A 21887-nucleotide genomic window follows, 5' to 3' on the forward strand; every position below is an offset into this window, starting at 1 on the left:
AAGAGCTCTATTTCTTTGTTTCGGACCCGATCAACGTAGAAATCATCATCTAATCATCTTGGATTGGCGCGCACATTTGAATGATACGATAATTTACTGACACCACCGGCAGGAGGTTATAGTCCTCTTCAAAATCTTTTCCTACGACAAATACCAAATCGAGGGGCGATCTTTTCGCCGATTTTCAAACTTTCAGCGTACCCCATTTATTTTTGATAATGTTGTTATTATTTCAAATATTTTACCTACAACACACGATGAAAAACTTTTCTTTCGTACGTATAATATTAATATATATTATAATTAATACGTTGAATCGAAGGACATTAATCGCATTGTACGATTGCAGTTGAATCCAAGGTGATGAAACATCTCGGTGCAAAAACTGCACGACTCTCAGGAATTTGTGCGTGAACTTTGACCGACGCCGATAACTGCAAACCTTGACGACACGCAACAATAACTATCGTACTGCAAAAACATACGTTATCTATGGAAATTTTTGACTACGGCTTGATTGTCTTTGTCTTGTTCATATCTATTTTTGCGTTATCAGGTTATAATAAAAGTATGAATTTTTATCGATAATCTAATATTTTACGAATTCAAAAAACGAATTGACTTTATAGATTGTTTATATCTCTGCGAATTTTTGGAATGGAACGGTTGCTTTGTCGATAGCTTTTTTAGGTCAAAGATAACTGACAACAATGCGACAGACTCAGTATAAAACGTGGGCGAAAGTGAATTTGGTCATCAACGACAGTGACTGCTCCAAGATGACGAAGGCTAGCAAAGAGTTCCTCGTTAAGCAGCAGAAGGTTTTCGACTTGCTGTGGCGCGTCGATCAGCCTGAACTTAAACCTGAGCTCTACGCCCTGGGAAAGTCATACAAGATCGAAGTGGATTTGAATTGTTACTCAAATCAGGTGAGAAATTACGTCACCTTGTTTTTCTCTGGACCTCGGACTACAGCGATAATTTTCCTAGGATGCCGTTAAAGAATTGCTGGCACTGCATCAGCGCGGGATGCTGTCTCGTGGAAAAATCTTTTCGATTTTCCACTCGGACCACCTGCACGAGGCCATAGCTCTTTTCAAGGTACTTTATCACTCCAAGGACTTTGATACCTTCTGCAAGACCGCCGCTTGGGCTCGAATCCACGTTAACGAGGGGATGTACGTCTACGCCTTCAGCGTCGCCGTAATCCGCTACCCTGAAACCTTTCGAATCCGACTTCCTTCTCTCCACGAGTTATACCCCCATCTCTTCTTCAAGAACGAAGTTATCCGAAGTGCTTACGACGCGAAACTCTACAACGGTGAGTCAGTCAATCACTCGTTCAAGCTCTACGTGGCTTCGAATTTCTCTCACGCATACGGCTTCACTAACCAGTCTTCATTTTCGCTATTTTCAGATCCCACCAAGACCGTGGCGTCATCCGATGGTGCAATTTTCATTCCGGATAATGATTCTATCCCGTCCTCGGAGTGCTGCTCCCACGACGAATATAAACTTCGTTACTTCACCGATGACGTATATTCTAATGAAATGCATTACTTCTCTCAACTTAGTCATCCATTCTGGATGAAATCTGGAGAATTTGGACCACACTTCCCAAAACGTGGTGAAGTATATTTCTTTGCATTGAGGCTCCAACTTGCCCGCTATAACATGGAACGGTTCAGTAACGGCTTGGGTGAGATCGAAGATTTCGACTGGAGTTATCCGATCCCGCACGGTTACCATCCTAGCATGAGCTATCACAACGGTTTGCCGGTCCCTCACCGAAGCGACGACGCCATGCTTCCCAATCATAAGCTCGGCTTGATCAAGGTAACCGATTTTGTGCCTCGAATGCACACCCATCAGTCATCGTTTTTCACTTGAACGTGTCGATCCAGTCATCGAGTTACCATTTGATTTTTCAACAGGAGCTTCGCAATCTTGAACAACTTTTCGCGTCGGCAATCGATTCGGGATTCGTCTTTCACAAAAATGCTACATTCGAATCTATTCGCACTCGAGGTGGTATCGAGGTTCTCGGTAATCTCATCCAAGGAAACGCTGACTCCGTCAACCATGATTTGTACGGCAATTACGAGCTGCTTGCTAGAGACGTGCTCGGCTTCAGCCCGGCGCCTCGTGGCAAATACGACGTTGTGCCGAGCATCATGCAGGTCTACGGACTGAGCCTACGTGACCCGATGTACTGGAGTCTTGTCAAGAGGATCATGAGCTACCACAAGAAGTTAGTGTTCATTATCCATAATTCTACTGAGCACTTCTGGCTGGCTAGCAATTGCGCAAACGCAAAATACGACGCAATATTGATCACCAAACTTAGTAATAAGTGGCGTGATTTTCTTAGACCACAGATTAGAGAAGACTGATTCATTAATGTTCTTTTCTTCCAGATTCGTGTCATACCTGCCAAAGTACACGTACAAAGACTTGGCCTTCCCCGACGTAAAGATAGAATCCGTGGCTGTCGACAAGGTCGAGACGTATTTCGATGATGTCGACTACCTGATCTCGGCTGCGGTGAAAGCACGCAACGCAGACGACAAAACTTTGATCAAGGCTCGACAATACCGGTTGAATCACAAGCCTTACACCTACGACATCACTGTGAACAGCAAGGCAGCCATACAGGGCTACTTGAGCATCTACATGGGACCCAAATATGATTTCAACCACGAAGAGATTGATCTCACCAAGAACTACGACCAGTTCATACTTCTGGACGCATGGGGCGTTGATCGTTAGTATAATTTGCTGATTATATATACAGGGTTTCAGCTCGATGACTGTTACATCGTCTCTTCGTTCAATTTTAGTCCAACCCGGGATCAACAAAATCAAACGCAGCAGTGCCGAATCTGAATACGTAGGGTGCGACCCGGTGAGCAGCGATGTGTTCTACCGGGAAATCGAGAGAGCTATCACGGGTGAAACCCTTTACGAAATTCCCAAGTACCCTTACAGATATCCGGAGCGCCTGGTCATCCCTAAGGGATCCCCGGAGGGTGTGCCCTTCCAGTTCTTCGTCCACGTTACTCCCTACGCCGAAAAGAGCATGTACCATTTCCATTCTGCGATGTTCGGAGACAAGAAAATTTTGGACAAGCCGCTAGGATTCCCGCTGGACAAACCGTCGAACTTCAACATCGCCGATCTGCCGAATGCGTACTTGAAAGAATTCAAAGTTTATCACAAGGAGGAATCGGAAATCAGTGAAAGCGCCTAATTCATTGATCTGCATCGCCATTTTCACAAGCAGCTGCATTCTGTTGGAACATTTGAATTCTATTACAGATTTTTCTGTCTATGACATATGACGGGAAAGAGCGACTCTGCACTCAAAGATTCCTCGAAATCTACTTGAAAGCTTATTGTGAAATACGATGTAATGTAGTCTCAAAACGTATGAACGTACGCTACTCTATTTGATGCTCATGAAATATATAACTATTTGTACTGGATCTTGATATTCTTCAGACATTCCACGCCATTCAATAAACACTGCTTCATTTATCCGCCTGTCTTCGTCTCCGAATTTGGCACAGATATACAACGCGTGTCTAAGGGCATTAGGTTATAAACGCCATCTTACGATCTTTTGCTGTTCAAACAGGTGAAAGGGTGTATATTTTGTGTTGATCGTTTTTAAAACATGAAAATATCATCAGAAACGTTGAAATCAAATAACACCTCAATTGAGAGTAAAAGGTCGTATGTACTGGTAGATTACATTCATCAAGGGATTTTTTTCCAGCATTTTTCATTATCGTCCAAATTTTGACAAAAAATCCCAAGTGGATAGCCTTACTTACTTACCGACTGCAGTGGCTAAAGTGCTAGCATTCGTAACTGTGGAGCGGGAGGACTTAAGTTCGAATCCCTGGCCTGTCGATTAGGTTCCCAACGCCAACTTGCAATAAAATTTAAAACGGATCACGCCGTTCAGGCACCGCGTTGCTGGTCGGTGCTTTCGACTCGTGTCCGGCTACACCTGGACAAGGCTTTTGGCAGTTTCCCTTGTCCCTTGTGCAGATGCGGGTGTGTTTCAACGTACCACTGCCAACCCCCTGCTCTTCTCTACTCTTTCTCCCACGTATTGCAAGCACAGTTGTGATTAATAAAGGATTACTATTATTATCATTACTTTTATTTTTAAATAATTTTCCTACTCAGAATTTATTTGTATGTTCTCTCCTTGATTTATTGGACCCCTAGAAAAGCAAACAACTCACCAAAAAGAGCGTATGACCAAATGCAGAGGAATTACGTAGGAGGAAAAAGCAGCAGAGATATTACAAAAATAGTTTCACGGTTTTAGTCTGTAACTGACTGAATACTCTATGACGAGATAAAAATCGATAGAAAAATTAACCATAATAGAGGCCATAGGAAAATGAAATTTAATAACAATAATGCCCAAAAGTTATCAATAAACTGGCTAAACAAAACGTAATTTGACAAATTTTTGGGAATGTTTTTCTTTTGCCATGTAAAATAAATCCGTTGTTTTTCTAAACACACGTGAATTTCTAAAGAATTTTCTAATTATTTTCAAAATTTCCGATTTCGAAAATTTGCAAAGGCTGTATTTGCGAAACTGTTCGTTTAATGCCCCGGAAACTTCATAATTGTAAGGTACAACGTTCTTATAAGAGCATATTCAAAATTTACGATGTTTCCTCCATTTTTCAAAATGTAAAATTTTCGGAAAGGGAAATTTCAAAATAATGAGAAAATTCTTCAAACTTCACATGTTCGGAAAAATCAATGATTTCATTTTACATAACAAAGAAATAACATTCTATATTGATTTGTTGAACAATTTTTTGCTTAAACAATACATAGGTAACTTTTGGACATTTTTATTCTTTTAATTTAATTTGCTTATCGTGTTCATTGCAGCCGATTTTGTTTGAGAATGTGTAGCCAGTACAACCTTAACAACGAAAAGGTAAAAAAAGGAACGATCAGAAGAAGTTTTCTCATGCTTAAAGATAAATAATAAGAGTCGAAAAGCATTCTTATACCTCTACGGAAACTACAGTAGCTCGGCTCATTTCGCGTAAATTATTCAATCAATCCCGTCATTAACCTCTCATGGTGGTTGGCAAAGAATACTTTTCTCTATTATTACGGAATTTCCATGTCTTCATTGCGTTACGAAAATTGTTATCACTCAACTTGTGCTCGGATGAAAACAGTTCTCAGTAAGTTAAATCATTCACCTCATTAATGAAAAGGTTAAAATAATATTCAGCTGATTCGACCTTATCTCATTTCTTCATAAGCCATTGATCAATCTTGTAAATAGAATGTCTGATCATTATTAAAAGTCGGCTCTGATTTTTTAATACATTTGAGCAGGTTGTTCGGTCACAAATCGATACTACTTATCAATTTTATTACGAGATAGTCGCAAATTGAGTACTCGGTAATAAAGATCTGTTCGAAAATGAATAAACAGAAAGATTTCTTAGCTATCGATGCTTGATTTAACATCGTTTGAAAGTTATCAAAAGTCTGTTAAATCGGCCCCATTTCATTCCATCGATGGCTCCTTTTATTTTGGCGTCTATATTTTCTGTAAGTCGTTGACTCAGACTTCATTTACCAGTCGATTTAATACTGCTAATTGCTGATCACAATCAGAAACGATGCATTGCTGTGAAATTGAAGATTTGACGATGCCACTTACTATAGTTTTTTAAGTCAATGGGTGATTTTGTGGTACATAGTTTTCTCAATAAAATATGCCGCCGAAGAGTGAAATCGCACGAATGTGCTTGATTTTCAATAAACTTGGTTAGCCGTTCTTTTTAGGGTTTCTCAAACTGAAAGGAATTTGACTCACAATCAGAAGTGATTTTCAGGAGCTGCTGGCTACTGATTCGACATTCGAAAAGTTACAAAGGTCATCCAGAATATCATGAGACCATAAATTAAGAAGATACGGCTGAGACGTCTCTGATTTACATCGGTCATTGACCCAACTTACAACTACGCGCAAATGACTATTACTATGAAATGGCGTCGATATAGCCATTGTTCAGATTGATTCTATCTTTTTTCCAGAAAATTGCCAAAATTGTTTGGAATAAGATGGAAAGGTTTGACCTTTGGTGGCTTCGGTTTTCGGGGCCTAAAATTTTTTTAATTCAGACTCGATTTTCAGGAGCGTTTCCCCAATAACTGGTAACTGCCTCGGGAACACAAAAACCACGATATTCATTCTTAAACTTTCACAACCACTCGTTACATACATTGTATTATACGCTATATTATGCAGGCATGTGCCGTCTAATTACCCAGTCAGATCTAGCATGAATCGGTAAAATTAAAGTCAATCGCAAGAATGGAAATATCCATAATCACAGTTCGTTCTCATGATCGCGAAGTTTTGGCCTCCTAACCAATCGTAAGGGGCTCTATTTCTTTGTTTCGGACCCGACCTACGTAGAAATCATCATCTAATCATCTTGGATTGGCGCGCACATTCGAATGATACGATAATTTACTGACACCACCGGCAGGAGGTTATAGTCCTCTTCAAAATCTTTTCCTACGACAAATACCAAATCGAGGTGCGATCTTTTCGCCGATTTTCAAACTTTCAGCGTACCCCATTTATTTTTGATAATGTTGTTATTATTTCAAATATTTTACCTACAACGCACGATGAAAAACTTTTCTTTCGGAGCGTAACGTTGTGTGAAATACGTTGAATCGAAGGACATTAATCGCATTGTACGATTGCAGTTGACTCCAAGATAACGGAACATCTCTAGTATGAGAACTGCGCGCATGAAAACCTGCGCGACTCTCATGAATTTCTGCATGAACTTTGATCGCACAAACAACTCACACACAAAACTACGACTATTATACTTCAAAATCATACTTTATAATCGGAAACTATTAATCACAACGTAATTGGCTTTATCTCATACATATGTAATCTTGCGTAATGAGCTTATATAACGAAAGTAGTAATTATAAACGAATAACTGGTATTTGAAAATTAAATTAATTCAAAAATTAATTGACTTGGCAGTTTGATTACAACTTTATTTGTTTTCGGGTTGGAAAGATTGCTGTGACGATGACCTTTTTAGGTCAGAGATAACTAACAACAATACGACAGACTGAGTATAAAACGGAGGCGAATTCTGAAGAAATAGAATTTGGTCATCAGCGACGTGGACTGCTCCAAGATGTCGAAGGCTAGCAAAGAGTTCCTCGTTAAGCAGCAAAAGGTTTTCGACTTGCTGTGGCGCGTCGATCAGCCGGAACTTAGACCTGAGCTCTACGCCCTGGGAAAGTCATACAAGATTGAAGCGGACTTGAATTGTTACTCAAATCAGGTGAGTACCACGTCAAATCACGTAAAATCACGTCACCTTGTTTCTCTCTGAATCACTGACTACAGCGACAATTTCCCTAGGATGCCGTTAGAGAATTTCTGGCACTGCATCAGCGCGGGATGCTGCCACGTGGAAAAATCTTTTCGATTTTCCACTCGGACCACCTGCACGAGGCCATAGCTCTTTTCAAGGTACTTTATCACTCCAAGGACTTTGATACCTTCTGCAAGACCGCCGCTTGGGCTCGAATCCACGTTAACGAGGGGATGTACGTCTACGCCTTCAGCGTCGCCGTAATCCGCTACCCCGAAACCTTTCGAATCCGACTTCCTTCTCTCCACGAGTTATACCCTCATCTCTTCTTCAAGAATGAAGTTATCCGAAGTGCTTACGACGCGAAACTCTACAACGGTGAGTCAGTCAATCACTCGTTCAAGCTCTACGTAGCTTCGAATTTCTCTCACGCATACGGTTTCACTAACCAGTCTTCATTTTCGCTATTTTCAGATCCCACCAAGACCGTGGCGTCATCCGATGGTGCAATTATCATTCCGGATAATGATTCTATCCTGTCCTCGGAGTGCTGCTCCCACGACGAATATAAACTTCGTTACTTCACCGAGGACGTATATTCCAATGAAATACATTACTTCTCTCAACTCACTCATCCATTCTGGATGAAATCTGAAGAATTCGGCCCCCACTTCCCAAAACGCGGTGAAGTATATTTATACGGACTGAAAGTCCAACTTGCCCGCTATAACATGGAACGGTTCAGTAACGGTTTGGCGGAGATCGAAGATTTCGACTGGAGTTATCCGATCCCGTACGGATACCATCCTAGCATGAGCTATCACAACGGTTTGCCGGTCCCTCACCGAAGCGACGACGCCATGCTTCCCAATCATAAGCTCGGCTTGATCAAGGTAACCGATTTTGTGCCTTGAATGCACACCCATCAGACATCGTTTTTCACTTGAACGTGTCGATCCAGTCCTCGAGTTACCATTTGATTTTTCAACAGGAGCTTCGCAATCTTGAACAACTTTTCGCGTCGGCAATCGATTCGGGATTCGTCTTTCACAAAAATGCTACATTCGAATCTATTCGCACTCGAAGTGGTATCGAGGTTCTCGGTAATCTCATCCAAGGAAACGCTGACTCCGTCAACCATGATTTGTACGGCAATTACGAGCTGCTTGCTAGAGACGTGCTCGGCTTCAGCCCGGCGCCTCGTGGCAAATACGACGTTGTGCCGAGCATCATGCAGGTCTACGGTCTGAGCCTACGTGACCCGATGTACTGGAGTCTTGTCAAGAGGATCATGAGCTACCACAAGAAGTTAGTGTTCATTATCCATAATTCTACTGAGCACTTCTGGCTGGCTAGCAATTGCGCAAACGCAAAATACGACGCAATATTGATCACCAAACTTAGTAATAAGTGGCGTGATTTTTTTAGACCAGAGATTAGAGAAGACTGATTCTCGGCTAGAGCGCGTAGAATTGTCGGATAGATGCCATCAATGTTCTTTTCTTCCAGATTCGTGTCATACCTGCCAAAGTACACGTACAAAGACTTGGCCTTCCCCGACGTAAAGATAGAATCCGTGGATGTCGACAAGGTCGAGACGTATTTCGATGATGTCGACTATCTGATCTCGGCTGCGGTGAAAGCACGCAACGTAGACGACAAAACTTTGATCAAGGCTCGTCAATACCGGTTGAATCACAAGCCTTTCAACTACGACATCACTATCCACAGCAAGGCAGGAATGAGGAGCTGGATAAGAATCTACTTGGGACCGAAATATAATCTAAACCACGAAGAGATGAATATCACCGAGAACTACAACCAGTTTATCCTTGTCGACTACTGGGACACGGACCGTTAGTACATATAATAAATTTTCCGATACTCGCCACGGGATTTCTTTTTAATGACTGTTAAACCATCTCCGTATTTATTTCCAGTCAAACCCGGGATCAACAAAATCAAACGCAGCAGCGTCGAAACAAACTATGGAGGACCTGACCCAATGAGCAGCGATTTATTCTACCGAAAGATCGAGAAGTGTATTGCAGGTGAAGACGTATACGAGCTGCCCAAGTACCCTTACCTGTATCCGGAGCGCATGCTGATCCCCAAGGGCAGACCGGAGGGCGTGCCCTTCCAGTTCTTCGTTTATGTCAGCCCCTACGACGAGAAGAAAATGTTCCATTATCGTTCCGCACAGTTCGGAGAGCGAAAAATGTGGAACGATCCTTTTGGATTCCCGCTGGAGAGACCATCGGACTTCAACATCGCCGAGTTACCGAATGCTTACTTGAAGGAATTCAAAATTTATCACGAGGAGCGATCGGAAATCAGCGTTGGCGCTTAATTCAATGAGTTAGTTTGCCATTTTTATTGATAGCTGTAACGAAATGAGGCACTCATAGCTTGTATTTATCTTCAGATCTTGGCACAAATATACAAATACAAACCTATATATATGTGTACGAGTATATATTTAAATTGTAACGTATTTGGCTGTCCGACGGAGGGCCGAGTACCGATCACCTGACAGCAACGACGAGTCAACACTTAGCGAGGCATCGCGACAGAACGCCGGCACACGGACGGACGCATTATAATTACAGTGTCTCACCGACAGGTAGAGGACCAGCGCCGACACGCCCGCGACGACGGTACCGCAGGAATCATTTAATATAAGTTGAATTCCTGGCGGATGGTAGCTCACATGCGGTAAAAGTCTCAGGTCACTGTAGCACTGATGGTTTCATGTAAGATGTACCCATTTGGAGACGGCGCAACCTAAGAATCTCAGTTACCTGCCGAGTCGTGCTCGCTTTGAGTAGATCAACATCTACTTCAAGATTCAGTTGAGTAGGATCTCAGCATAGCGCTAGCGTCAGTAAAATACATCTGAACGGGTAGACCTACCTCATTGTAAAGGGAAGGCCCATTCGGAATCTCATATTTGCATCAGATCAAGTAGTTAGATACGAGAAAATGTGTTCTCATAATTAATCTCTGGTTTCCACGTAGCAAGTAGGAATTTTGGCATTACTAACATTTGTTATCGCATGAACTCGGGTACTGTGGGTCCGACATTTTGTAATCCCTCATTTCTGATCTGATTAATTCAATTAAAATAACTTCTTAATGCAATACTTGCTTTCTTGCTGACTAACTTCTGAATAAAACCAGGATTATGGCTCAGAGAACTAACCAGCCTTCTTCCGGATTCGAACACAGCCTCCTCTTGAAATAAATTTAATGTAACTCAATTATCATTTGAATAAGGACAGGAAACTCACCGGCACAGTTTCTTACCAAGGCAACATGCCTTGAAAAACCTGTCAACGTTACAATATGTATATATATACGTATTGTTTGAATAAACAATGGTATAATATTGAAAATTTTGTTTTTTCATCCCTCTTCCTTATATATCTTCAAGTAGTTCCACGTAATGACATCGTCTCTTTATCAGACATCGCAGTTATGATAACGAGTAATTATACATAAATCTATGTGTATCTTTATTCCACGCTTTATTAGTCACAATTGTGAAAGTCAATTTTTGGATTATTGAGATGATACGTCACCGTATTATAAACAATCATTAGAAGTGGTGATAGATTGGGACATCAATGCTTATAATTTTGAAGAAATTGGATTACGTAATTTTATGATGGCAAAAAGTGTTTTTCTCTACTATTAAATAATTTGTATCCTTTGTAAAGTTGAGAGAATTTGTATTAATCATTTCGCGATTAAGAATCAAATAGTTGTTAGCGTTTCAAAAATGTTCTTCGTTTTAGATTAATCAAATGGCTTGTGTGTTTTCGATCTGATTATGAAAAGATTAAAATTACATTCAGCTAATCAATCTCTTATTCCTTTTTTTCACGAGAAACACTGACAACTATAATACATACTTGACAGCAGTGACGCTAACTTTCATTTATCGGTTTGTTAAAATATTCATTCTGACAAATAATTTTCGGATGACTCGGGCGATTTCCGTCAGTATCTAATCAGTAGCTAGATAAATAATTAAAACCAAACCATTGAACCGAATTTTATCGTGGTACCTTTGTTGTCGAGATATTACCTGCAAGTCACATTGCAATGATGCATTCGACATTTTTTTGCTATCGATAAAATGCAGTTTTTGCAGTTCTAAACTCTAGTTAAAGATTTTGAACTCTCGGAAGATACGAAACAAACGATCTTTCAAAACGAAGAAGTCTCTAAAATAGTGACTTGAAATATAAGTGTAATAAATCAGCTAAGAAAATTGTGAATCGCATTATTGCACGCTAGTTCAGTGGCGTAACTAGTGTTCACGTTAGAGATTATGTACCTACCAACAGTTTTAAGCAGTCAATGTGACGTCATTTTTTATGTTGGTTTTCGCCGACTAGAAAACATCGAAATTGAAGATATAAAACCACTTTGAGAACACTAAAGGCCAAATCCTGGGCCAAATTCCGATCAGAGGCTGATAGATCATTGTTAACTGGCTTTTTATAAAAAAAATATACAACCCTTTTACCAGAAATCGTTGAAAAAGAAATATCTTTGAGAAGCGGAAGGTCAAGTGACACTCGAAGACGATTCATTCTGGTAACATTAAAAATTCGACATTCTTGGTACTAAAGAGCACTGTTTGTTTTTTATATTTTCAATATATTAGAACCCGAGTATTTCAATTGATTTCAATATTTCCGAAAAAATACTGTTGCACAATTTGAAACTCCATATTATCCAAACTACGCAATGTCAAGGACTATAACCGGCAATGAGACTTGGATATTCGATGATGACTGGAAATGGAATTCTAGACGGGAGCCAAACTATGTGACCATACGCGTTCAGCGTTCAAAAAGCGGTCTATCAGAAATGGAATATTGAATTTTGAGTGTGATTCACCGAAGGCTTGGCTGAATATCGATTTGATGTCACACTTATAAGCAACATTTCGTCGCACTTTCCTTGATCAACTGACCATTTTAACAGCAAATTATATAGCACACATGCAAGCTCGACAAGTATTGTATGAGACGAATGGATATTGTGATATAATAATAAAGTAAAACACCAGTTTTAATAATTTGCAATTGATTATAATTTTCGTAATAATGTATAACTAAATCTAATACCGTGTAATATAACCGGTTTACACATTTTGCCTACTGAGATTGCAACATTTGAGACGTAACATTGACTACGTTTACTGCCAACGTCGCTTGGACATTATTCCCCGCAATCACCTAAGGTGACTTGCTTTTAATAAGCGAAGAACACCTGCACTGGTTGGAATTGTGCGAGAAATGGGGTCTAGATAAATGAATCAATGGGTATGGTGAAAGCTGTCCTTGTGGTAGCTGTCCTTGTGGTAGACGTAGAATTCCTTGAAGAACGCATTCGGCAGTTTTTCCATGGGGAAGTATATCGGTCTATCCAGGGGGTATCCAAAACTCTTACTGTAGGACTTGATTTCTCCGAATACCCTGGATTCGATTTCAAACGAGTACTCCTCGTTGTACGGGGATATGTAGAAAAAGAACTGGTACGGAAAACCTTCCGGTTTTCCCTTGGGCATGCTGATGTGGCCCGGGTAAGTGAAAAGACGTTTGGGCATCTCGTATGCAACACTGCCGGACATCGCCTTCTGGATCTCTTTGTAGTACACATCACTGCTCATTGGTTCAAATCCATTGACGAGGAACTCGGTGCTGGAGCGTTCGAGCTTGTTGGTTCCGGGCTTCACTGAAATTTTATAGAAAAAGCTATTAGCTGCAGGAAAAAACACCCGACAGCACACACTAGCGAACGATACTAACGGTCAAACAGGAATTGATCATATGGCATGAATTGGTCATAGTTATCGGCTAAAGTGACCCCCGGCACGTGTTTGGGTCCAAGGAACATGTTAACGACAACTTTTTCGGCCTTATGGCTGTTCACTATCATCTCGTATGAGTAAGGTTTATGGTTCAAACGATACTGGCGTGCCTTGATCAAGGTCGGGTCATTGACATTTCCGTGATTCACAGTAGAAAAAATTGTGTAGTCGAAAGTATCAAAGAACGTCTCTACGTCGGTTATTTTCACGGATTCTATCTTCACATCGGGGTAGACCATTTGCTCGTAAGTGTACTCTGGCAAGTATGAGGCGAATCTGGTAAAAAAGAGAAGTTTTTTTACTCCACTCGTGAGCATGACGTTATATAACAATGTGGTGACGTCACTCAAACGTGGCGAGCGAATACTAACTCCTTGTAGTAATACACTATCCTCTGGACATAACTCCAGAACATGGGATCCCTCTCATCGACACCATAGTTCTGCAAAACGCTCGGGACAACGTCGTATTGGGTTCGAGGTGCTGGGCTGAATCCAAGCACGTCCCTGGCGAGAATCCCATAGGTGCCGTAGAAATCGCGGTTTGGAGATTCTGGGTTTCCTGCCAAGAGGTTTCCGAAAACGTTCAAACCATTTGGAGTGCGAATTGATTCGAATGAGCCGTTTTTGTAGAAGACGTATCCTGAGTCGATTACTTCTTGGATCTTGTATTCGAGATCACGGAGTTCCTGTTAAATGAATTTAGGTAAAATCGTTGGTTGGCCCGCCTTCTGTCAGTTCCAAGTAAAAACATATATTGCGACATGCTTTACCCTGATCACAGCAAACTTGTCGTTTGGAATAGTAGCGTATGGTTCACGATGAGGGACCGGATATCCGTTGTGGTAGCTGAGGCTGGGGTTGTAACCTCGGGGGATGGGGTAGTTAAAGTCAAAATCTGGGATCTCGTACAAGTCGTTGGAGAAACGTTCTAGTTGGTAGCGGGCGTATTTCATCCTCTGTACAAAAAAATACTCTTCACCACGTTTCCCCGACTGGAGATTAAACTCTTCAGAAGGCATCCAGAATGGTTGAGAAAGGTGATTGAAGTAGTTCAATTCATTGAAAAATACATCCTCGGTGAAGTACATCATTTTGAAGTCATCTTGCGATGCCGAGCTCGAGTATAGAAGGCTGTAGTTTGCGGGGATGATGATCGTGTTATCAGAGGATTGAGCAGGGCTGCTGGAACCTGAAAATCGGTGTGTTAGAAGCTATGGTTCAGCATTGTGCACTTCGAAGTGGATCACATCTGAATTTGTAAATTCATGTGCATACAATATTCTTTATACGATCAGTAAGGATCACACGTCGATTCGAGCATTTATGGTTGGTGATTTAAACCCAATAAAAAATCTACGCCGCAATCAACGAACTCACCTTGGTAGAGTAGCGCCTCGTAAGAATTTCGGATAACTTCAGTGTTGAAGAATATATAGGGGTAAATTTCGTGAAAATAGGGAATGCGCATAGACTTTGTGTCAGGACGGTGTAGCACAGCGAGGCTGAAAGCGTAGATGTACACTCCCTCGTTCATGAAGTTTCTAGCAAAAGCGGCAGTTTTGTAGAAGGTTTCGAAGTCCTTGGCGTAGTAAAAGACCTTGAAGAGAACTATGGCTTCGTGCAGGTGCTCGGGATAAAATATGGAGAAGATCTTTCCGCGAGGAAGCAATGTCTTCTCCTTGTACAGCGTCAGAAACTCGTAAAAGGCATCCTGAAAATAATTCGGATGACAACCAGTACTGACAAGCCTTAGATGAAATAAGGTAGTGACAGGTTACCTTGTTCTTATAGGACTCCATGTGCGTCTCGTATTTGTAAGACTTTCCCATCTCGTACATCTTAGGCTGGAGTTCTGGCTGTGAGGGGTTCCATAGTGCGTCGTAAACTTGTTCCTGCTTCACGAGGAACAACTTGTTGGCGACATCCGCGTTCACCAGGGTGACCGCAGAGAGGCAGAAACCCGCCAGGGTGAGAATCAGAATATCCCGAAACATCTTGGAGCAGAGTACGCCGTTCGGGACTGAATGCGACTTCTCCGAAATTCGCCGGTCTTTTATACCGCTGATCACCCTATCCTATCGTCGTCAGTCACCCCTGACCTGCATCAGATTTCATCACTGTTACATCTTGTATCATCTTTGCAGCTCCCAAAGTTATGCAAGTTCGTGATCTTCAAAGTTCGATCTGTAGCTTCATTCGCTATTCGTGAACTGATATTTTAAACTATGTTGTAGAGTTTCTGTTTCTCACGATCAGTAGTTCGTCCTGTCAGTTTGAAAATCTCAAGGAGCATTAGATCCTGGAAGTCTAGAAAAATTACTTTTCCAGAAGTTTTAGATTTTTGGATGTTTGGTCGAACAGATTTTTACAAGTTCCGAATAAATCCTTGAAACTTTTAAATACGACAAACCAAATGTGATCGATTGATTCAATAAATTATTACCCAGCCAATTTGCAATCAATAATGCCATTGCCGTTCGCAACTTTTTAGGAACTGGCATACAAGTTTTGGTCGTACTCGGTAGGTCAAATTACTCTCTCTCTCTAGTCGCTGTCAATATCTCATTTTGAAAGTATAAGTTGCAAATTAATTTTCATGAAAACATGTTATTCGCGTTGATGAAAAACAGGAGCCGGCATTTCAGCACACAAAAGTAAACGTCTCTTTTTCTGAAGAAGCTTCAGGGTCCCCGGTCATTTTTCAATAAAATTCTGGAATTATGGGATCTGAAATACTATCAAAATTATTTCTCGCTGCCTAAAATACGAAGTTTCTCAACAAATTAATCAAAATCTTTTTTCAAAAATTTGATAAAAATTCGCAACTCCAAATTCACATCTTAAATCAATAATTGGTCTTCACTAAGTTAATGATTGTAATGCCAGCGAAGATTTCCAGATTCGGATATATATCGAATTTTCCAAAATCAATAGATATAAGAGTCCAATTTTTAAATACTGTTTATCGAGTCTAATTACGTTGTTAAATTTAAAACATGAGCGAATTTTTAAATATTTATTATTTAATATTTGCTCATCGCGCGTACATTTAAATCACTTTTTCTTCACTTTGCATAACATCGTTAAAACCTGAATGACTACACGAGTACAAAAATTTCTTTGGCGGAAGAACTAACCTGGGCAAAGAGGTAAAAAAAACCGCGACGCGAGACATCTATAGTATTCTATACCAGAATGTGGAAAATTATAACTAGGTTGAAAGTAGAGCTAATAAGTGAAAAATAGTATAATTGTGTACGTTCAATAAATGTTGAAATTCATAAATCATGCAACCTGATCTTCTTGTCCAAATCAAAATGAATAGTAGACCAAACTAAAAACCAAATTTTTTAAATAATTTCTAAAACAAAATCTAAAAAGTAGTCATTGATTCCGAATTTCACATTGCATTGCATTGCATTACGTTGCGTAATCTCTCGCCGATTTCGTAATAACTCGAACGGCTATTTAAAAATGAGAAGTGTAATCGTCATGATATATTTCTTCGTGATAAACTCAGAATCTGAACTTGTCATAATATACCTTGCAGCGTTGACTTCTAATCGCAGCAGACCTTTGAAACAAGAGTCAAGTTGTCATAATGCCGTGATTTATTTTGGTACCAAAAAATCAACCGCGGTGGAAATTATCTCTGCGTATCCATTCATCGTCCACCCAAAATTTTAATTACGCAAAAAATGCAATCGAGGTATTTCTCTCGTATTTTTACACTGCAGGTAATAACTTATGGTAGTTGCATAGAACCTACGACGAATTCTATACGTGGATATTACGAAGAGTATGGTGCATCTAGTACCAATTACGATACGGATCAAATATATTTTTGGATTTTTGTCCGCCATATTGGATCCCCCATTTTGAACTCCTGAATTTTGAACCTACCGTGAATGTTGACGCGCTTGTTTATCAACTGGAATTTTTCGACGACACTCTGTGATAATTCGTTATACCCTTAGTACTAATCGTAATAGATTCTTCGATTTGAATACACAACGAAGCATTCAGCGAATAGGAAAATTGTAACCTTCATAATATATGTACCTACTTGATATTGAAAGACTATCATTAATAGAAGTTTGGCTGTGGACTTCAGTTGCTTTGAATAACACTTTTTGCCTCCAAGCATCATTCAATTCTATGACAGTGAGAAGCAGAACGAGCGCAAATTTTTAGGTACTTGGGTGATCTATCACATAGTGTACTGAATACGTACTGCCTTATGAATTTTCATCTGACGACATAAGAAATATATAGCAATTGCAGTATTCACAGTAATAAAATTTATTTGAATAATAATGTGCTAATATACGTCAAGCATCAATTATAATCTGACACTGTCACGTAAGCCTTGTTCAAATCTGGTCATCGGCAATGATAAAAATAAGAAATAAACAATGACGCCATGTATCAACGAATCAGATACTTTCATTGATTTCCGATCCCTCCTTGTGATAAACTTTGAATTCTTTCAAGTACGCATTCGGCAGATCGGCAATGTTAAAGTCCGACGGTCGGTCCAATGGGAATCCTAGAGGCTTGTCCAAAATTTTCTTTTCTCCGAACAGCGCAGAATGGAAATGATACATGCTCTTCTCGGCGTAGGGAGTAACGTGGACGAAGAACTGGAAGGGCACACCTTCCGGGGATCCCTTAGGGATAACCAGGCGCTCCGGATATCTGTAAGGGTACTTGGGAATCTCGTAAACGGTTTCACCCGTGATAGCTCTCTCGATTTCCCGGTAGAACACATCGCTGCTCACTGGGTCGCACCCTACGTATTCAGATTCGGCACTGCTGCGTTCGATTTTGTTGATCCCGGGTTGTACTGAAATTGAACGAAGAGACGATGCAACAGTCATCGAGCGGAAACCCTGTATATATAATCACCAAATTATACTAACGATCAACGGCCCATGCGTCCAGAAGTATGAACTGGTCGTAGTACTTGGTGAGATCAATATCTTCGTGGTTGAAATCGTATTTGGGTCCCATGTAGATGCTCAAGTAGCCCTGTATGGCTGTCTTGCTGTTCACAGTGATGTGGTAGGTGTAAGGCTTGTGATTCAACCGGTATTGACGAGCCTTGATCAAAGTTTTGTCGTCTACGTTGCGTGCTTTCACCGCAGCCGAGATCAGATAGTCGACATCATCGAAATACGTCTCGACCTTGTCGACAGCCACGGATTCTATCTTTACGTCGGGGAAGGCCAAGTCTTTGTACGTGTACTTTGGCAGGTATGACACAAATCTGGAAGAAAAGAACATTAATGAATCAGTCTTCTCTAATCTGTGGTCTAAGAAAATCACGCCACTTATTACTAAGTTTGGTAATCAATATTGCGTCGTATTCTGCGTTTGCGCAATTGCTAGCCAGCCAGAAGTGCTCAGTAGAATTATGGATAATGAACACTAACTTCTTGTGGTAGCTCATGATCCTCTTGACAAGACTCCAGTACATCGGGTCACGTAGGCTCAGGCCGTAGACCTGCATGATGCTCGGCACAACGTCGTATTTGCCACGAGGCGCCGGGCTGAAGCCGAGCACGTCTCTAGCAAGCAGCTCGTAATTGCCGTACAAATCATGGTTGACGGAGTCAGCGTTTCCTTGGATGAGATTACCGAGAACCTCGATACCACCTCGAGTGCGAATAGATTCGAATGTAGCATTTTTGTGAAAGACGAATCCCGAATCGATTGCCGACGCGAAAAGTTGTTCAAGATTGCGAAGCTCCTGTTGAAAAATCAAATGGTAACTCGATGACTGGATCGACACGTTCAAGTGAAAAATAATTTCTGATGGACGTGCATTCGAGGCCCAAAATGGTTTACCTTGATCAAACCGAGCTTGTGGTTTGGAAGCATGGCGTCGTCGCTTCGGTGAGGGACCGGCAAACCGTTGTGATAGCTCACGCTAGGATGGTAACCGTGCGGGATCGGATAACTCCAGTCGAAATCTTCGATCTCCCCCAAGCCGTTACTGAACCGTTCCATGTTATAGCGGGCAAGTTGGAGCCTCAATGCCCAAAGATATACTTCACCGCGTTTTGGGAAGTGCGGTCCGAATTCTCCAGATTTCATCCAGAATGGATGACTAAGTTGGGAGAAGTAATGTATTTCATTGGAATATACGTCCTCGGTGAAGTAACGAAGTTTATATTCATCGTGGGAGCAGCACTCCGAGGACGGGATAGAATCATTATCCGGAATGATAATTGCACCATCGGATGACGCCACGGTCTTGGTGGGATCTGAAAATAGCGAAAATGAAGACTGGTTAGTGAAGCCGTATACGTGAGAGAAATTAGAAGCCACGTAGAGCTTGAACGAGTGATTGACTGACTCACCGTCGTAGAGTTTTGCATCGTAAGCAGTTCGGATAACTTCGTTCTTGAAGAAGAGATGAGGGTATAACTCGTGGTGAGAAGGAAGTCGGATTCGAAAGGTTTCAGGATAGTGGATTACGGCGACGCTGAAGGCGTAGACGTACATCCCCTCGTTAACGTAGATTCGAGCCCAAGCGGCGGTCTTGCAGAAGGTATCAAAGTCCTTGGAGTGATAAAGTACCTTGAAAAGAGCTATGGCCTCGTGCAGGTGGTCCGAGTGGAAAATCGAAAAGATTTCTCCACGAGGCAGCATCCCACGCTGATTTAGTACCAGAAATTCTTTAACAGCATCCTAAAAATAATTGTCGCTATGGTTACTGATTTGATAAGAAACAACGTGACATGATTCCTCACCTGATTAGAGTAACAGTCCAAGTTTGCTTCAATCTTGTATGACAGCCCCGTGGCGTGAAGTTCAGGCTTCAATTCTGGCTGATCCGGGCGCCACAATAAGTCAAGAACCGCACGCTGCTTGTTGAGGAATTCCTTTCCGGCCTTCTTCGTCTCCACCATGGTGATTGTAGACAGACATAAAGCTATCAGGACGAGTATCGTTGAAAGCCGAAACAGCTTCTGTTGCTTACACATTTCGGTGATGTGCAAATGTACTTGTTTCAGGAAACGGTGGTCTTTTATACTTTGTTCGCCGCATTATCATTCACCGCTGGCCTGGCCTCTGTCAGTGAAAAACCAGTGATGACAAGTCCTTGGGATAAATGCATTGATACCTCTGATAATTATAAAAATTCCAATTTATTTTTCCATCATTTTTCGTTAACGGAGATAATTAATCTGAACGGACGTTGTTTATTCTCTCAAATCTTGCTTGTTCTATCATATCTGGCGACCCAGATTCAGGAGGCGTTACTTATTTGTTTTCTTTAAGACCTCTGTCCAATCATTTATGACCTTCAAGTGAGAACTGAGTCCAGCTTAGTAAGACAGCTTCAGGATCTCAATCTTGTAATTCAAAAATGTTCAAAAGTTACGATTAGCACGCCATAATATATCAGACCATTGAAGTCATCCGATTACAGTGAAACGTCAACACCATTTGTCCATTAATTCATTAGCCATTGTTCCAAAAACCGGAGACGTAACACCGGCTGTTTGCTGTATAAGGACATTTACAACCTGGCGCTATATCCGACTATAATGACAACAGTACTTCATGATTGTATCATTCGGTATACGAGGATGTATGAAGAGAGTTTTGAATCCTATAAGGGGAAAACCCGAGTCGAAATTTAGACCCTACCATAAGCCTGCAGGTACTAAGAAGAGCCTTATTTACTAATTTTCGGTCCTCACATCCTATTCAGAACCTTGAGAGAGCTATCTTTTACATAATTGGACCCCTCTGGACCTTAACGTCCTATTATAACCTATTCTGGTACTCTATGTGATACATATGAGGGCCTATTTAAAGTCTTGAGATCCTCAAAAAGTACTGCAGTAGTGTCTGGATTGGTGATTATATTATTCTAATTATTGTTAATCGGAGTAATTAGATGCGTTACGGGACCAAGGTTGCGAAAATATAATAATTTAACTAGTACTGCGTTATCTATTACCAAAATAATAAATAATTCCCCAAGCCTAAACTTTTTAATCGCCCCAAAAATTGAATAACACAATAGATAATTGTCAGAGTATGATAAATAAATTTGAATGACATTAATTATTACCAAAGTAATGAGTATTTCTTTTTTATCGAATGTTTGGAAGTATTAATGTTAATATTCAACGACTGAAATTGTACATTCTATAGTAATAGACCTGTGAAAGCTTTGAGGATATAGAGGACCTGTAGAGGTTTTAAAAATGTCCTACTTTGAACCTAAACGCGAATGAAACGGTAATATCGGCCAATTTTAGGTCTAGAACAGTTTCTATTGACAATACAAAATTATTCTTCCACAGGTTCTACTACGTCCTACCAAACGGAAAACTTGCAGCGTATACGAGGTTCTAAATCTCGATTCGAGAAGCCACTGTGACGGCCTGAAAAATAACTGATTTTTAAGAATTTATTTCACAGGGATAGCTAATTGATAACAGGATCTGATTATTATATTTTGTTACGTGTATATTAATCTTGTCTTGTATAAATTTTTATTAAAAAATATTCAAAATTAAAGATATGAACCTTGACTTAACGACTGATAAAAAAATT

The 21887-nt window shown here is 40.7% G+C and overlaps 4 protein-coding genes across 4 annotated transcripts; 2 read left to right on the plus strand and 2 right to left on the minus strand.

Annotated features, from left to right (window-relative positions):
• The first annotated feature begins 750 nt into the window (after positions 1-750).
• LOC124186437 (arylphorin subunit alpha-like) lies at positions 751-4106 on the plus strand. Its single transcript, XM_046578171.1, has 6 exons — positions 751-929; positions 991-1321; positions 1418-1836; positions 1935-2251; positions 2418-2764; positions 2841-4106. Exons 1-6 carry the CDS (start codon positions 780-782, stop codon positions 3248-3250), a joined length of 1974 nt encoding a protein of 657 aa, XP_046434127.1. The 5' UTR covers positions 751-779; the 3' UTR covers positions 3251-4106.
• A 3128-nt stretch (positions 4107-7234) lies between these two features.
• LOC124186438 (arylphorin subunit alpha-like) lies at positions 7235-9874 on the plus strand. Its single transcript, XM_046578172.1, has 6 exons — positions 7235-7385; positions 7466-7796; positions 7893-8311; positions 8410-8726; positions 8928-9274; positions 9359-9874. The coding sequence occupies exons 1-6, from the start codon at positions 7236-7238 to the stop codon at positions 9766-9768; spliced, it is 1974 nt and encodes a 657-aa protein (XP_046434128.1). The 5' UTR covers position 7235; the 3' UTR covers positions 9769-9874.
• A 2627-nt stretch (positions 9875-12501) lies between these two features.
• LOC124186389 (arylphorin subunit alpha-like) lies at positions 12502-15336 on the minus strand. Its single transcript, XM_046578051.1, has 6 exons — positions 15086-15336; positions 14685-15018; positions 14078-14496; positions 13677-13993; positions 13244-13581; positions 12502-13169 (listed from the first exon to the last, which is right to left on the minus strand). The coding sequence occupies exons 1-6, from the start codon at positions 15299-15301 to the stop codon at positions 12751-12753; spliced, it is 2043 nt and encodes a 680-aa protein (XP_046434007.1). The 5' UTR covers positions 15302-15336; the 3' UTR covers positions 12502-12750.
• A 2276-nt stretch (positions 15337-17612) lies between these two features.
• LOC124186520 (arylphorin subunit alpha-like) lies at positions 17613-20294 on the minus strand. The gene is made up of 6 exons (XM_046578297.1): positions 20066-20294; positions 19673-20003; positions 19158-19576; positions 18743-19059; positions 18230-18576; positions 17613-18153 (listed from the first exon to the last, which is right to left on the minus strand). Exons 1-6 carry the CDS (start codon positions 20222-20224, stop codon positions 17744-17746), a joined length of 1983 nt encoding a protein of 660 aa, XP_046434253.1. The 5' UTR covers positions 20225-20294; the 3' UTR covers positions 17613-17743.
• Between the last annotated feature and the right edge of the window lie 1593 nt (positions 20295-21887).

Source organism: Neodiprion fabricii, chromosome 7 (genome assembly GCF_021155785.1).
Source record: "Neodiprion fabricii isolate iyNeoFabr1 chromosome 7, iyNeoFabr1.1, whole genome shotgun sequence".
NCBI lineage: Eukaryota > Metazoa > Arthropoda > Insecta > Hymenoptera > Diprionidae > Neodiprion > Neodiprion fabricii.

Coding starts and splice junctions, on each gene's coding strand:
- LOC124186438 (XM_046578172.1), top strand. CDS start 7,236: ATGTCGAAGGCTAGCAAAGAGTTCCTCGTTAAGCAGCAAAAGGTTTTC. Junction 7,386..7,465: donor TGAATTGTTACTCAAATCAG/GTGAGTACCACG, acceptor CAATTTCCCTAG/GATGCCGTTAGAGAATTTCT. Junction 9,275..9,358: donor CGACTACTGGGACACGGACC/GTTAGTACATAT, acceptor ATTTATTTCCAG/TCAAACCCGGGATCAACAAA.
- LOC124186437 (XM_046578171.1), top strand. CDS start 780: ATGACGAAGGCTAGCAAAGAGTTCCTCGTTAAGCAGCAGAAGGTTTTC. Junction 930..990: donor TGAATTGTTACTCAAATCAG/GTGAGAAATTAC, acceptor TAATTTTCCTAG/GATGCCGTTAAAGAATTGCT. Junction 1,322..1,417: donor CGACGCGAAACTCTACAACG/GTGAGTCAGTCA, acceptor CGCTATTTTCAG/ATCCCACCAAGACCGTGGCG.
- LOC124186520 (XM_046578297.1), bottom strand. CDS start 20,224: ATGGTGGAGACGAAGAAGGCCGGAAAGGAATTCCTCAACAAGCAGCGT. Junction 18,577..18,742: donor ATCATGAGCTACCACAAGAA/GTTAGTGTTCAT, acceptor CTTTTCTTCCAG/ATTTGTGTCATACCTGCCAA. Junction 18,154..18,229: donor GGACGCATGGGCCGTTGATC/GTTAGTATAATT, acceptor GTTCAATTTCAG/TACAACCCGGGATCAACAAA.
- LOC124186389 (XM_046578051.1), bottom strand. CDS start 15,301: ATGTTTCGGGATATTCTGATTCTCACCCTGGCGGGTTTCTGCCTCTCT. Junction 15,019..15,085: donor TGGAGTCCTATAAGAACAAG/GTAACCTGTCAC, acceptor AATTATTTTCAG/GATGCCTTTTACGAGTTTCT. Junction 13,170..13,243: donor TGATCAATTCCTGTTTGACC/GTTAGTATCGTT, acceptor ATAAAATTTCAG/TGAAGCCCGGAACCAACAAG.